This window comes from Chelonoidis abingdonii, chromosome 2 (assembly GCF_003597395.2).
Source record: "Chelonoidis abingdonii isolate Lonesome George chromosome 2, CheloAbing_2.0, whole genome shotgun sequence".
NCBI lineage: Eukaryota > Metazoa > Chordata > Testudines > Testudinidae > Chelonoidis > Chelonoidis abingdonii.
Genome location: NC_133770.1, coordinates 94,970,439 through 94,986,161, shown reverse-complemented (window position 1 = coordinate 94,986,161; position 15,723 = coordinate 94,970,439). Strand labels below are relative to the sequence as shown.

Sequence of the window (15,723 nt, the reverse complement as noted above, 5' to 3'; positions counted from 1 at the left end):
TGTCTTCACTATTTTCACTATTACACAGATGAATATACAAAATTTTAACATGTGTACTGATATCTAACAATTCTTGAAAATAGCTAACTTGTGTTATATAAACAATAGGAAGAATAAATAGAATTTATATTTTATGTTTCCATAATTTAAAATTAACTGGAATGGCATGCAAAGCACTACCATGAAAGGGACCAAAGTTTTTAGTTCTTTGTTCCTGCACCAGTTGGGGTTGAAATACTTCACTAACGGCTTCCCTCTCACAAAAGGTATGGAGATGGAAAGATTGCTATGCGTTACTAACAAGTTTTCTACTGCGATGAAGCTTTGAAAAATACTGAGCAGAATCCACTGAACATGGGGAAAAGAATGTGTGATTTTATTCTTTGTTATTAAGCACAAAGATAAGGTGAATCCACTCTTCCACAACAACAAAGTACTGAGCACCAAGAACAAGAGAAACCACAGAAGCCAAACACAATTTGTGCCCAGAAGTAGAAACCCTGATGTCCAAAAACTCTCAAATGATGAATGTGCTTTAAAGGTTCACAATGAACATTAAACTTCTTGCTTGTTTAACCACAGCAGTTGTATAGGTTAGGTTGACTAAATAATTTTAGTGCTTTATTGTGCTTAGATGAGGCCTTCATAACTTGAGGTAACTGAAATTAAGTAGAAAATACAGAATGGTGACATCAAATGTTGATATAAACTTAACACACACTTACTTAGTTAACTGCCCTTTGTTTTTGTTGTTGTCAACTCCATTGTACGTAACAGCTGCCAGTTTTCTGCTCCTGTAGTTCTCATAGTGTACGTTGTTAGTGACATCCTTCAGGTCCTGCATGTGAGTTCTGTCAACAGAAGTACAGGCTATCAGCAGAGTTCACTCTTCATAAATATCAAACATTATCTGAAAACCAGATTACATCACCTTCATTCTGCAGGCTTAATAATCCAAATTTATTTTGTCCTAATCAAACAATGAGGATTTGAGAACTATTTTTTTTTAAATTTTTTTTTCATGGGAGCACCAATATATAAGCCTGCTATTAAATTCTACATAACTAATTCAAAGTGCTAATCAGTAGGGACAACAGAAAATTGAAGGAGGGTCTCCTTTTTTCTAAGGCGTCATACTACTTTCCTATTACACGCATTTATGCCTTCATTTCAAACTTAAAGAACGATGGTAGGGTCACAGAAAGGGCAGCATATTGTGCACAGAATAGCATTTCAAAATTGAGACCTTACTCACCTTATAAAAGTAACTTGAGTTCTTTGAAATGTGTCACCTGATGGGTGCTCCAGTTCCGGTGTGTGTGCGCCTTTGCATATAGATTTTTGGTAGCAGTGTCCATTCGGCCCACACATTCTTTGTGCCCTGCATTGAGGGTAAAGTCCCACAACAGAGACTCCAAAGCAGAGGGGAAGGACGGTGTGTAGTGGAGCACCAACAGAGAGACACATCTCAAAGAACTACAATTACTGCACAAGATGAGTAACCTCTCCTTCTTCCAGTAGTGTCCCTGTGGGTGCTTCACTTCAGATGACTCCCAAGGAGTACCCCACAAAGGAGGCAGGAGGTTCAGCACAGAGTCCAACACAGAAGAGAGAACTACACTACCTAAAGCATATCTTATTTCGTGGCAGGCACCAAGGCATAATAATCATTAGAAAAGGTAGGCACTGAGGAGCACTGCTCTATAGATGCCCGCAACTGATAATATCCCTAAACCAGGCTACAGAAGTACAAAGTGCTCTAGTGAAGTGGCTCTCAACCTTTCCAGACTACTGTACCCCTTTCAGGAGTCTGATTTGTCTTGCATACCCCCAACTTACCCCTCACTTAAAAAATACTTGCGTACAAACTCAGACACAAATATAAAAATAAGTGTCCCAGCCCACTATTACTGAAAAATTGCTTACTTTTTAATTTTTACCATGCAATTATAAAATAAATCAATTGGAATATAAAATATTGTACTTACATTTTAATGTATAGTATACAGAACAGTATAAACAAGTCATTGCCTGTATAAAATTTTAGTTTGTACTGACTTCACTAATGCTTTTTACGTAGTCTGATGTAAAACTAGGCAAATATCGAGATGAGCTGATATATTCTCTGGAAGACCTCTGTGTACCCCCTGAGGTACGCGTGCCCTGGTTGAGAACCACTGCTCTAGTGGAAGGTGCTATCACTCGTGAAATGTGTTGGTGGGGTTCATTCACAACAGATCTTAAAACCGCCAGAGATCCACACTGATAACCTCTGTTTCAAAATAACTGAACTCTTGTTTCTGTCCACAATGGATACAAATAGTCTAGGAGATCTTCTAAAAGGTTTGGTTCTATCTAAGTTAAAGGCTAATACTTTCCTGACATCCAGGGTACGGAACATGGCTTCTTGACTAGTTGAATGTAATTTTGGGAAAAAACAGGAGATGAATGGTTTGATTAACATGGAAGTCTGAGGACACCTTAGGTGAAGATCTGGGATGAGCCCACTCTCTGCTGATTATTGTAAATGAAGAGGGAGTTGTCATAAATAGATAGCTAAGGGTTAATGTTTCTTTCACCTGTAAAGGGTTAACGAAGAGAACCAAACACCTGACCAGAGGACCAATCAGGAAACTGGATTTTTTAAAAACTCAGGGAGGGAATGTTGGGTCTGTCTTTTGTCTGGCTCTCAGCTATGAGAGGAATCTTCCTATCTTCAAGCTTCTAATCTTCAGTTTCAAAGTTGTGAGTACAAAGGTAGAAAACACAATAGGCTGTTATTGTTTTTTTTTTTTTTTTGTTTTTTTTATTCATGTGTGTGTAGCTGGAATGTTTAAATGTCTCTTTTTTGAAATTAGGACGTGTTTTATTCATTTTCTTTAAGTATTAAGCCCTGGTATTGTCAACGTTGATGCCAGAGAATCTATTTTTATGTTTTTCTCCTTTCTTTTTTTATAAGTTTGTCTTTTTTAACGACTTGTTTTGAGTTTTTTCTCTTGGGTAGGGCTAAGAAGAAAAGGGGAGGGAAATTCTCTTTTGTGTAGATCTACTGGAGGGTAAGCTTTACGACACTAGGGATTGGTGGGAGGGAGCGAAGACAAAGGGGAAGAGAGATAGATTCTTTTCTGCTTCCTGGATTTGGTCTGTCTCTTTGTGGAAGCGAGGAGACGTGCTCTTGGTATTGTGATGTAAAGAGGTGGCATTCAGTATCTCAGGTTAGCCAGAGAGGAAATTCTCTGAGTGGGAGAGAGAGGGGGTAAGGGAAGGGGGTTATTTTCCTTGTGGTAGACAGACTCAGGGCTTTGAAGTCTGGGGTTCCCCAGGGAAGGGTTTGGGGAGACCAGAGGGAGCCAAAACCCTGGAATTTTTTGGCTGGTGGCAGCGAGATCAAATCTAAGCTGGTAATTAAGCTTAGAGGGGTTCATGCAGGCACCCAGATTTCTGGACACTAAGGTCCAGATTTGGGAATGCTTATGATAGGAGTCCACCAATAAAGCCCCATTTCTGCAGCCCTTGGGACAGAAGTTATAGCTTCCAAGGTGGCTGTCTTCAATAACAGAGCTAATAAACAGGTAGCTAATGACTCAAAGGGATGCTTCATAAGACAATTAAGGCCTAGGTTCAGTTCCCACCTAAGAGAAGATTCTCTGATTTGTGGGTAGAGATTCAACAAGGAATCTTGCTGCGGCTGAATGAGCTATGAGTGCAAAACTCCCTGTATGCTGTTACTCCTGTGAAGTGACCCAACATGGAGCTCACAGGAAGACTCAACGTTTTCAATTCCAACAGGTAATCCAAACTCTTGAGAAGGGGAGAACAAACAGCTGAAATCAGATGACTGCTACATGAATGAATACGGCATCCATTTCTAAAGGTAAATATTTCTTACAGATTCTTTTCTACTGTTCATACCTCTATTCCTGAGAACCATTGAGGAACCATGCTTGCAGCCTCAGAACCTGCAGGCTGGGGTGAAGTGTTTGATGCGGGGTGGAGGCTTTGGGCTTCCCCTAGGTTCTCAAGTGGGGTCAGAAATGAGGGGTTCAGGGTGCAGGAGGGGGTTCCAGGCTGAGGCAGAAGGTTGGGGGATCCAGCTGTAGGTGCGGGCTCTAGGGTGGGGCTGGGGAATAGGGGTTTGGGGTGCAGAAGGAGACTCTGGACTCAGGCTGAGGGGTTTTGGGTGCAGAAGGTGGCTAAGGGCTTGCAACGGGGGCAGGGAGGGTTCCAGTTAAGGGTGTGGGCTCCAGGGTGGGGTGGGGGATGAGGGGTTTTGGGGTGCAGGAGGTGGTTTGGGGTGTGGGCTCCGGCTGGGCAGCACTTACACCTCAGGCAGCTCCTGGCTGGAAGTGCAGTGGGGATGAGGCAGGCTCCCTGCCTGCCAGCCCTAGCTCCGCGCTGCTCTACTACTGGACGCGGCCGGCATGTCTGGCCCCTAGATAGAGCTCTATCTGCCAGCTCTGCAGCTCCCATGGGCCGTGATTCCCGGGGGGGGCAGCACCTGAAGCTTCCCTGATCACCCCTCCACCTAGGGGCCACAGAGACAGGCAGCTGAGAAGGAACTTAGCCACACAACCCCATATACCGTCTGTGGGAAGCATGAGAATGTGTGGGGCACATGTGCAGGCCAAACAAACACTTCTATCAAAAATCTCTGATCAAAAGCACTGGCACACCTGAAGTGGAGCACCCACAGGAACACTCCAAGAACTGCAGCATTCCAAAGATTAATGTTATAAGTTTTACAAAAATAATACATTTTGTAGGTGAACTTGTAAAATGAAGAAGAACCATATGAAATATAGCTCTATAGTCTTGTAATAATGCTACATTAGACCCATCTAAACATTTGTCAGGCAACACGTTAGAGTTCCAAGCACAAACTTGACTTGCGTTTCTACATTTCAGGCTTAGAAGTAGTACTTGTGTCTACAAGACAAAGGTCAAGTATCAACTATCCACAATATCTATTCAGCAGCTCAAAGAAAATCCTCTGGAGTGAAGCTAAGCTGCCCAACAGCAATTGCTATAAAAGAGATTGGGAAGTAAATCTAAAATTGCCCATGACAAAAAAGGCAGAGAGACTCAACCGGCTTTTAACACAGGGGATACATCAAATCCTACTTTCGAAAACACCTATCCTGGAACTAGGAAACTAAATGCCTAGACAACATTACATTGGTACAAAGAGGACTTCAATTGTCTGTTGGTTTATTGATTTTCAGGAAAAAAGCCACACACACACCCCCACCCACCCACATTACCATTTGCTCAGGATTTCTTTAAACAAAATTATGCCCAAGAGTAGGTCTACATATGTTACATACAATAAAAAAATAAATAAAAATAAAATAAAAAAATCAAGAATTAGAAAAAGCTACTTATTCCAGCCCTCTCCATTACACAATATTTTTGTTAAATGTAGCTAATACTTTGCAGAGCCTATTTTTGAGTCAACCCCTTTACACATCTTTCATTATTTCCCTCGAAAATTAATTTTATAATCAGCCTTGGGTTTCCTGTCAAGTCTAAATTTTCCTTTGCTCAACTTCATGCTAAATAAGCTTTGTTCTTACAGGACAGCATGGTTGAATTTGTATTGTACTGTTTTTTGTTGGGTTAGAAGAAATTTGGGAGTGGCGAACTGTCAAGAGGAGAAAAAAAGATTTACTTTTTTTAATTGTTCCTTGTCATATTGTAGGACTAGGAGTTTATTTTGGAACACAGGACTAATATGTTAAAAAGCAATCAGTTTATTCCATAACTACTCTCTGCAGTAAGACAGTATAGAAGTGTAGAAATTCTCAAACTCTTGTTCGAGTCTAACTTACTATGGTTCAAAGTCTCCCCTCACACACATCCACAATTTCTAGTAACTTCAACAAGAGTTGCATATTTTGAGTCACGTGACAAAACTTAGACATTGTACTTGAACTGGAAAAAACAGCTGAAAAGCAATAGAAAAGTTCGCTTTTAATCCATATTTTCCTTATTGCCCCCCACAGGTTTCCCCACAGGTTTGTTACACTTTAGCAAACTTTTAAAAAGTTGAAAGGTATTATGTACTAAGAGGGCTTCTATTTTGTCCCTCTGCATTTCTATTTTCATTTCCTGCATATTTCACTGTCACTGATGTTAGGACAGAAACAAGGTGATTGGTTGAGCAAGTTCTAATCCACACTATTTAATATCAGGAGCACTAGCAGCTCAATCTTGACCTATTCAAATAATTTTATAAATATTTAAGGGACAGACAAAACTTCCATTGCTAATTAGAGAGGAAAAAATATATTTTGGAGGCTATGTCAGATAGCTGCATTTCATTGATTGATTGATGAACAAGACATGACACATTATGATACTATTATTCTTGTATGATGAAGCAAGAGGTCTTGGAGTTACGAAGTAAATATTCTGCACTTTTACTTAAAGTAGAAAGCAGATCAATATTCAACATTTGTACAGGAGTGAAAGATGTCCTTAAAAAAAGAATATACAGTATAAGGAGATAGAGAACACAAGTTTCCTTCTCTTATATTCGTTGAAATCCTTTCACAGTAGGGGTGCAATGCTCCACATAAACTACTTACCTTATCAACATGTTCCTTAGAATTGTGAAGTCACAGTGTTCACCGTTTTCAACTGTGGGGAAGAAGGTAAAATGTACGTTAAGACAGTGTAACCAAAACTTGTGCCATACATAAGGTAGAGGGAGATACTGAGATTGAATATATTTGATCATTAATGTTTTCTTATGTATAAACCTTCCATTTCCTTACACGTGCCCCCATATTTCTTTCCCAAAGAGAATTTTATACTTTTCATTCCAGATTACGTCAAAAAGCTTAACAGACACATCACTCACCCTGCCTGAAATGCAGTAGCTGTTGGACAGTATGTAACATTTCACAAGCTCAGGGCAGAAAGTGAAGAACAATTTCCAAATGAAAAAGGTGAATTTAAGGTGACACCGACTTTAAAAAATTGTGTTAATTTTTTTCATCTATATTGTTGCAAATAGCACCTAAGATTACTATAACTGAAAGATGAGAGTGTTCTAAATGTCAATGTGTACTTAATGAAACTAACTAAATAATGGCTGTTTAACGTACAGCTTCCTCAGTGCAACAGAGAGAAAAATATTTAAGAAAATGTGATTGTAAAATAATTTGGTAGGGGAATTCAGGGGCAAGTGTAGTACTTTATACTTAAAAAAAATGATTAGATTTCAAGTTGACAGTGCCTCTATGCAGGTAGAAAGCAATAATCTCAACTGCATTTAATCACAATTCTGGAATAGACATCCATATATGAGTTTGCAGAGAGCCACTGAACCCTTTACTATCTGAGACAAAATTCCATACAGGATATGTTAAAAATTTTAGATTGCCATATTACCACATAAAAATACAAAATCAATTTTACAAGGGAAGTGACATCAAATTTGATACCGGATACAACAGTTAATAGATACAACAGTTAATTTTTCAAAGTTATAATGTCTGAACTTCATAGTACTGGGAGCAGACACAAATAACTACAGTTTTGTGCATCACCTTTAAAATATTTACATATGAGTAAAAGTATTCAAACAATCCAGAAACTTTAAGACTATATGTTGACTTTGCCAGAGAGCAAGGATAAGGAAATCAGCACATAACTGACTAAACTCATTTTCCTTGTCGCCAGTGTCCTGATTTGTCAACTTCTTCCCCAAATAAGGCTCCAACACACCAAGCCAGGTGCCATCACAGCCACCACATGACCTCTCCTGAGAGCAAAGTCTATCGGGATCAGGAAAATCCTGTTTTCAAAATGTTACATGTATTATGTATATTTACTTCAGAAAGACCAAATCAATTTTTAATTACACCCAATTAATCAAAAGTTGTTAAATTAGAAAGGAGCTATGTAATCTGACAATCCTACAGTAAAAGAAAAATGTAGTACAATATATTGACAGCAAATCCCCTTTCAAAAACTTGCCAGTTTACTAAAATCCCAAATATACCAATGCACTCTTGATTTCAAATGAGAAATTAAATCAAAGCACACAAATATCCACTGAATTTCATGCTAGAATTGATTATTCTATCTTAATTGCTAATTTACACAGAGTTTGAAAATCATAAGCCTGTAAACTATTTATATAGACAAACACTAACTCACAAGATGGAGGCCATTACACCACTTCAAGTGTATGAGACTGATAAGTGAATAAAATGGAAATTACATGTAGTTCTTTGCTTGGGAATCTGAACTGTGGCTTTATTTACAGAATCCAATATCTGGTGAGTTTGTGTTTATAGATGGAATGACAATGTAAACTATGGGAAAATTCCAACAGGACTAGAATTCCAGCAGATCTACATAATGACCTAAGTGTCCGCTGTTAATGATCCCAGAATCATTAGGAAACACTGGATCAGATCAGAGTTGTTATAGATGCTCACTCCCCCTGTCCCCCCTACTTGGATCTGCACATTTAATGCATTCAGGTTAATTCTACACTTGCACAGTGGTCAGACTAACTGAGCAGACATCATCATCAAAAACCAGGACATAAACATAACTTTACTGAGAGCAGTTCACTGCAAAAGAATATTCTGCAAAACTGAAACCCAATGATGGTCTTTGTAAGACCTCGAGTTCCTCATTTTATCTTTATTTAGTATGTATTTAAATATTCAGTGGCTGAGCAAATTGAGACCATGCACTCGACCCAATGTATTTGCTTATAGATCAAAGAACCGTGAAAGACACTGAATGATTTCTCCACCAGTCAAAGAAAAGTAGTAAGAATAGTAGGAGGAATGGAGGAAGAACGGGAGACAATGGTATGGGGAAGGGGACATGGGAGACAGAGCCCCTGGCATATGGAGAGACACAAACACTGGCATATGGGAAAGGGGATCACAGAGTCCTGGCATTGGGAGGGTGCATACATGGAGCTTGTGGAGCGGAATGGAGGAATGCAAGGAGCCCCTGGCGTGTGCTATCTGAGCTCAGCCTCTAGAAGCAACAAGGCTTGTGACCCTGTAATACAATTTAATGCAACATATATACTCCGCAGTTATTTTACTCCAAGTAGTTTTAATTCCTGATTTGACATTCCATTTATATAACATGTGACATCATACTCGCAGTAAATTATTATTTCTCTGATCATTCTATCAATAGGTGGTATATTCTCATGAGATAGATCAAGGAGACAAGTCTCAAATGAGAGTTATAAAAGTTTGTTTTTAAAGTAAAGAACAGTATCACCATTTAATATTTCAAATGTCTAAACCAAGAGCCTTAGCCCCCTCCCCCACCCCGACATGTTCTACTGCAGCTGGTTTATACTCTACACCAAAACCCATTTCCTGTCAGACATCCACTTCAAAGAACTGCAGCACTTCCTTTAATGTATATGTACATACTGTGCTGTTTTGTTTAGTACTGCATTAACTTGGTTCATAGTTAAGCTGCTTTAAAAAAATTTGCTTCATAAAGTTTATGGATAAGACAATTATTGTGGTAAAAACAATGTAAAACAATCTCTGGTGGTCACTCCAACATATGTTGCAGTTGGGTACATACATATGCAAACCAAAGATAAACTTCTCTTTGCAAATGCAGCTGTTGAAGCCTCTGTGTTTGGGTTTTCATATACCACATTTATCATGCATGCAAAAAGGAATGGTATGCCACAGGCAAAATATTAAATAGCAGCAATTATCTCATAAAAAACAGTTATCTTCAAATCTATACTAAACCAGCAAACTATATGTATTTCCACTTACAATAGGTACAAAAAGCAAATATCAAACTTTAATTAGACTTTACATGGGTTGCTAAATGAAAATGCATCTTTGAACTCAATGTAAGATGAAAACTTTCAGCATGCTCAACTCTAAGGTCAACAGCTTTAGGAAAAACAACAATTTATTATAGTCTAGCAAAAATAAGATGATCTGCCAGGAATTTTAAATTGTATTTATTCTAGCCTAGCTGATCAAACAAACATCCCTAATGTGAAAGCCCCTGGAAACAAAAGACTAGGAAACTGAGTTTATGTAATAAACCATATGGATGTTTCTGCAACACTGAAGTGGAAATATTATGAGCACTAGTAAACAGCTGAACATCAAGCATAATCTTGTTTATGTAATAAAGTATGAACTGAAATTGAAGTAAGATACTGCAGTTTAATTACAGTTCACTGGAGGATTCCTCCATGGGTCTTCAACAGATGGTTCGCAAGCAAAAACTTAGGTATATCTTTTATAAAACATTTAACTTTGGCAGGACTGCATTTGTTCTGAGGCTGGAAAAAGATGCTTTACACAAATTGTAGCACTGCTGAACAAAATCTGCAGGTTTTATTAAGTTTTCAGGTGCCAATACTTTAAAGTAAGTTAAAGTGTTTGAAGCAAATACTGCAGTTTTTTTATATCTCAGGAATGCACTTACATTACAATTAATAAAAAAGCGACAAATACTGAAGAAAAGTTTACCTTCTGCAACACCCCAAGGATACTGCCTTCCTCTGACTCTCTTGCCATTAACTTCAATGATAGTATTACTACCTACCACAGCAAGAGGTAAACGGTCCTAAAAGATACAAAAATGTATGATTTTTCAATACTGATGTGTCTTCTGCCTAAAAATATTGAAATAAAGCATAAGTATAAACTTGATATAAAACAAAGTGGAGTTTTATTATTCTGTAATCCAGCTCACCAAAAGTTCAGGGAAGCTTGTACTATTACTGATATGTACCAGTTACAGAAGATTCCCTGTATTCTGATTGGTCTGTAAATCGGATTAAAAAGTAATCACACACAGTGATTTCATAGATCATTTAGCATGTAAACCCATGTACTGATTAACAAGGGTTGTCAGCCAGTTTGAGTACAGGGTTTCGATCACTGGTTATTTCTCAACTTTTACAGTAATAATGCAATGCACTAGTCTTAATGGCTACTATAATGTTTGCTTTGACTGAATCCTGTACTCATAACTTTTTGAATTGATTGCCATCAAGAATGGCTGCCTTGGCTGATGCAGAACTCAAATTTACATAAAAGAAAAGCTGTCAATTAGTTGAAAGCAATATTTTACAAAGTTAACCCCATCTCTCTCCTACCTCTATTCCGCTTTTCACTGTATAGGCTAGCAAGGCTCATCACCAGATCAATTCCTAGAGAATCCTAGGTCTTCCCCATTCCAATTCTTTTCAATACAAAATGCAAACAAAAATACTACATCTTTTCTAGGAAGAACCACCTTGTTAAACCATTGGGAATGAAAAGAAATATAGCTGGGGAAAGGGACTGAGGGAAAAAAAATATGATGGAATGCAGTATGAGAGAAGGACTAAGGGTTTTCAGTTGTTTAAAAGTCTGAGCTTTTTGCACTTTGAGGGCCCTTTTTGGTTTTCTGCTGCTTTTCTCCTCAGGTGCAGCTTTAGCATACCAATCACTAGAAGGGCTTCTATTTAACTCTGTAGTAAGTGTACCATGTGCTGTTGCACACTTATGTTTCGGGCCTCCAAGTTTATTCCTTATTTAAAAAATTTTTCAAAAAAACAACACTACAGAACTGGTTCAAAAGACAAGAAGTTATTGAAGTGTTCTCGACCACTGATTAATATTTTTAGATAAGTATTTATCACAGGGTATTGTTACTATATTCAATAGGAAACACTTTTAAATAAATTATTTGTATTATGGCAGCACTCAGGAACCCCAAACAAGGTTCAAGGACCCACTATGCTACACACAGTACAGACAACATAGAATACAGCCATTGTTCCAGAGTTCACAAATGTACATCGAACAGGTAGATGAAACGAACAATGGAGATGGATTGGAAGGATAAGGAGGTAAACTGTCATGAAAGAGTTAATTAAATGTATATTGACTATAGTTTTTATTCTAAAATTTACTTTTAAGTAGGGTTGTTGATTAATCGCAGTTAACTCACACGATTAACTAAAAAAATTAATTGCAATTAAAAAAATTACTCAGTGAATCGCAGTTTTAATCACACTGTTAAAGAATAGAATACCAATTGAAATTTAAATATTTTGAATGCTTTTCTACATTTTCAAATATATTGATTTCAGTTACACCACAGAATACAAAGTGTACAGTGCTTACTTTATATTTTTATTAAAATATTTGGACTGTAAAAGTTACAGTATTTTTCAATTCACCCCATAAAAATACTGTAGTGCAATATCCTTATTGCAAAAGTTCAAATGTAGATTTTTGTTACATAACTGCACTCAAAAATAAAACAATGTAAAACTTTAGAGCCTATGTGTCCACTTAGTCCTGCTTCTTGTTCAGCCAATCGTTAAGACAAACAAGTTTGTTTACATTTCTATGCTGATGATGCTAATTAAATAATAATGCATTAAATTAAATTTGTGACTGAACTCTTTGGGGGAGAATCGTATGTGTCCTGCTCTGTGTTTTACCAGCATTCTGCCATATATTTCATGTTATTTCATATCTTTTTTGATGACTCAGCATGTTGTTCGTTTTAAGAACACTCACTGCAGATTTGACAAAATGCAAAGAAGGTACTAATGTGAGATTTCTAAAGATAACTACAGCACTTCACCCAAGGCTTAAGAATCAGAAGTGCCTTCCAAAATCTGAGAGGGATGAGGTGTGGAGCATGCTTTCAGATGTCTTAAAAAGCAACAGTCTTATGCGGAAACTACAGAACCTAAACCACCAAAATAGAAAATCAACCTTCTGCTGGTGGCATCTGACTTGGATGAAGAAAATGAACACGTTTCAGTCTGCACTACTTTGGATCGTTATTGAACAGAACCCATCATGAGCATGAACGCATATCCTCTGGAATGGTGGTTGAAGCATGAAGGGACATATGAATCTTTAGCGCATCTGGCATGTCAATATCTTCCGACACCAGCTATGACAGTGCCATGAGAACGCCTGTTCTCACTTTCAGGTGATACTGTAAACAAGTAGCAGGCAGCATTGTCTCCTGCACATGTAAATAAACTTGTCTGAGTAATTGGCTGAACAAAAAGTAGGACTGAGTGGACATGTAGGCTCTAAAGTTTTACATTGTTTTGTTTTTGAATGTAGTTATTTTAAATTCTAAACTTGTAAGTTCAACTTTCATTATAAAGAGATTGCACTACAGTACCTGTATTAAGTGAATTGAAAAATACTATTTTTACAGTGCAAATGTTTATAATAAAAAAATGAAGTGAGCACTGTACACTTTGTATTCTGTGTTGAAATTGAAATCAATATATTTGAAAATGTGGAAAACATCAAAAATTTTCAATAAATGGTATTTTATTATAGTTTAACAGCACAATTAATTTTTTTAATCACTTGACAGCCCTACTTTTAAACAAAGAGTTAGATTATTTAAAAGCTCATTAAATGGTCTCCAAAAAAGGTCATTAATTCCAACAACAAAATCACTCAAGCCTGCAGATGGCAAAGTTTCTAGTGTGGTGTACTGGAGGGGGTGACTGGGGCCTGAGTTTAGTGGCCTGCTAAGCAAGGTTAAGAGCTTCCAAACAAGGCTCTACCAGACATCCTTCGATCCCTACTATATTTAGCATCCCTTGACAAGGGGCTGGGGCTAATTTAGGGAGAACAGGGGTCTAAAAAGCCAGCTCAGAAGCAGAGGAGCTAGCAAACAGGAGCAGTAAACAGGGGAGTTCAGTGAGAGAGAGTTCTCCAGGTGAAGGAATGATTATGTGACCCTTGGGGTGAGTTTTGTGAGAGAGTGTAGAGAGGGAGTGCGAGAGCCAGAGAGACCTAATAAATATTCTCTAACTTAGGCCAATAACCAGCCCCCACAAAAAAATATACACACAGAATAAACAAAACCCTGCACGATTAAAAATAATGCAGGCAGAAGTTGAGTAACTGAGTCAGGGGGCTATCCAGTTTATTGCACTGCACGCAGCATATATATTTACCTGCCTTGTGGGCAGGTGGCATATTTGTGCATTTGGTGCAAGCAACTCATGGCCCTCAGAGAGACAGTACAGGCTCTTGAAACCGGACTGACTGAACTGAAGGAACTGAGAGAGAAAAGTGGTACACAGACAAGACTTTCCAGGACACAGTAAAACAGTCCCATCCCAGTCTGACAGCCTTTATGCTGTTGAGGAAGATGGAAGTCTTGAGGAAGGAGAACATCAATCTTGAGTGGAGAGAAATGATCCCATAGTTGGAATCCTTCTTCCAGATGATGTCACGGCATCCTCTCGCACTGAGGATACCTGTCCAGGGGAGGGGGACCCCCGTTATTAGGAAAGACAGGCAATAGTAATGGGGGATTTGATTATTATAAACATATAGTTGGGTTTATGATGACCAGGAGAAGTTCATGGTGAATTGCCTGATGAAGGTTATAGATCTCGAGACATTTAGATAGACTTATGTGCAGTGCTGGGGAGGAGCTAGTGGTCACAGTACATGTAGGTACCAATGACATAAGGAAATTTAAACTACCACTTATGTCAGCAAAATTTATGTGGCTCAGAGGTGTGAATATTCCACCACTCTGAGCAATATAAATTATGCTGGCATAAGCACTAGTGTGCACAGCACTATGTCAGTGGGAGAGCTGCTCCTGCAGACAGAGCTACTGTCATCCACTGAGGGTGGATTAATTATCTTTCCGCACAGAGCAGCTACACGAGATCTTACAGCAGTACAGCCGCATCAGTACAGATGTGACACTGTAAGCTCTCTAGTATAGACATAACTCATCTAGCAGCCTAAGGCCATTAAAATCCAGGACTTTCTTGGTAGCAGTCTCTGAAACGCTTCCAGATCTACACACACAGTCACTTAGACAGGCTGAACTGCAGAGTCTCAATAAGCAGATGAGATGATGGTGTTCAGAGGAGGGATTCAGGTTTATTAAGAACTGAGGAACCTTTTGGGAAAGGAGGGGCTTACATAGGAAAGATGGGCTACACCTAAACCACCACAGAACCAGACTGCTGGCACGTAAAATGTAAAAGGTCACAGAGGCATTTTTAAACTAAGGGCAGGGGGATAGATCACAGTGCAGAGGAGCACACAGTTCAGACAGACACATCCCGTAGTGGAGGATTTATTAAAGGAGATATTCTATATTCTAATAAAGCGGAGAGGATATAACTTGGTAAATACAGGTAGGAACTGAAGAGAAGCAGTCAAACAAAGAAGTCCCATTCCATCACATCACATGAAGGCAGACAACTAAATATTGATAAATTTATAAATGCTATGGTTGAAGTCTAAATATTAAAGTGAGTGAACTTGAGTGCTTGGTATTAAATGAGAATATTGATGTAACAGGCAACACAGAAACTTGGTGCAAATGATGATAACCAATGGGACACAGTAATACCGGGCTACAAAATATACAGGAATAGCAGAGCAGGTTGGGCAGTGGCAGTATATGTGAAAGTCAGCAGAGTAAATATCTTAATTGAATCAAACAATATCACAGAATTTCTATGGATAGAAATTCCATGACAGAATAATCAAGAGTATAGTAGTAGGAATATACTACCAGTCACTATACTGGTGACTGAAATGTTCTGGGAAACTAGAGAGGCTACAAAAAACAGAAAACCTAATAATAATGGTGACTTTCAACTATCCTCATGTTGTCTGAGAACATGTTGGCTCAGGATGGGATGCAGAGATAAAATTCCTAAACACCATTAACGACTGC

The 15,723-nt window shown here is 38.3% G+C and overlaps 1 protein-coding gene across 4 annotated transcripts in view; it reads right to left on the bottom strand.

The window, feature by feature from the left end:
* The window catches only part of SEPTIN7 (septin 7), a 145,915-nt gene that overhangs the window by 14,079 nt on the left and 116,113 nt on the right, over positions 1-15,723 (bottom strand). For all 4 annotated transcript variants that reach the window (XM_032785457.2, XM_075062589.1, XM_032785458.2 and 1 more), the window contains 3 exons: positions 10,500-10,596; positions 6,588-6,639; positions 726-851 (listed from right to left, as the gene is read on the bottom strand). In XM_032785457.2, the coding sequence (XP_032641348.1) occupies positions 726-851; positions 6,588-6,639; positions 10,500-10,596 (275 nt within the window). The remainder of the gene's footprint in view (positions 1-725; positions 852-6,587; positions 6,640-10,499; positions 10,597-15,723) is intronic.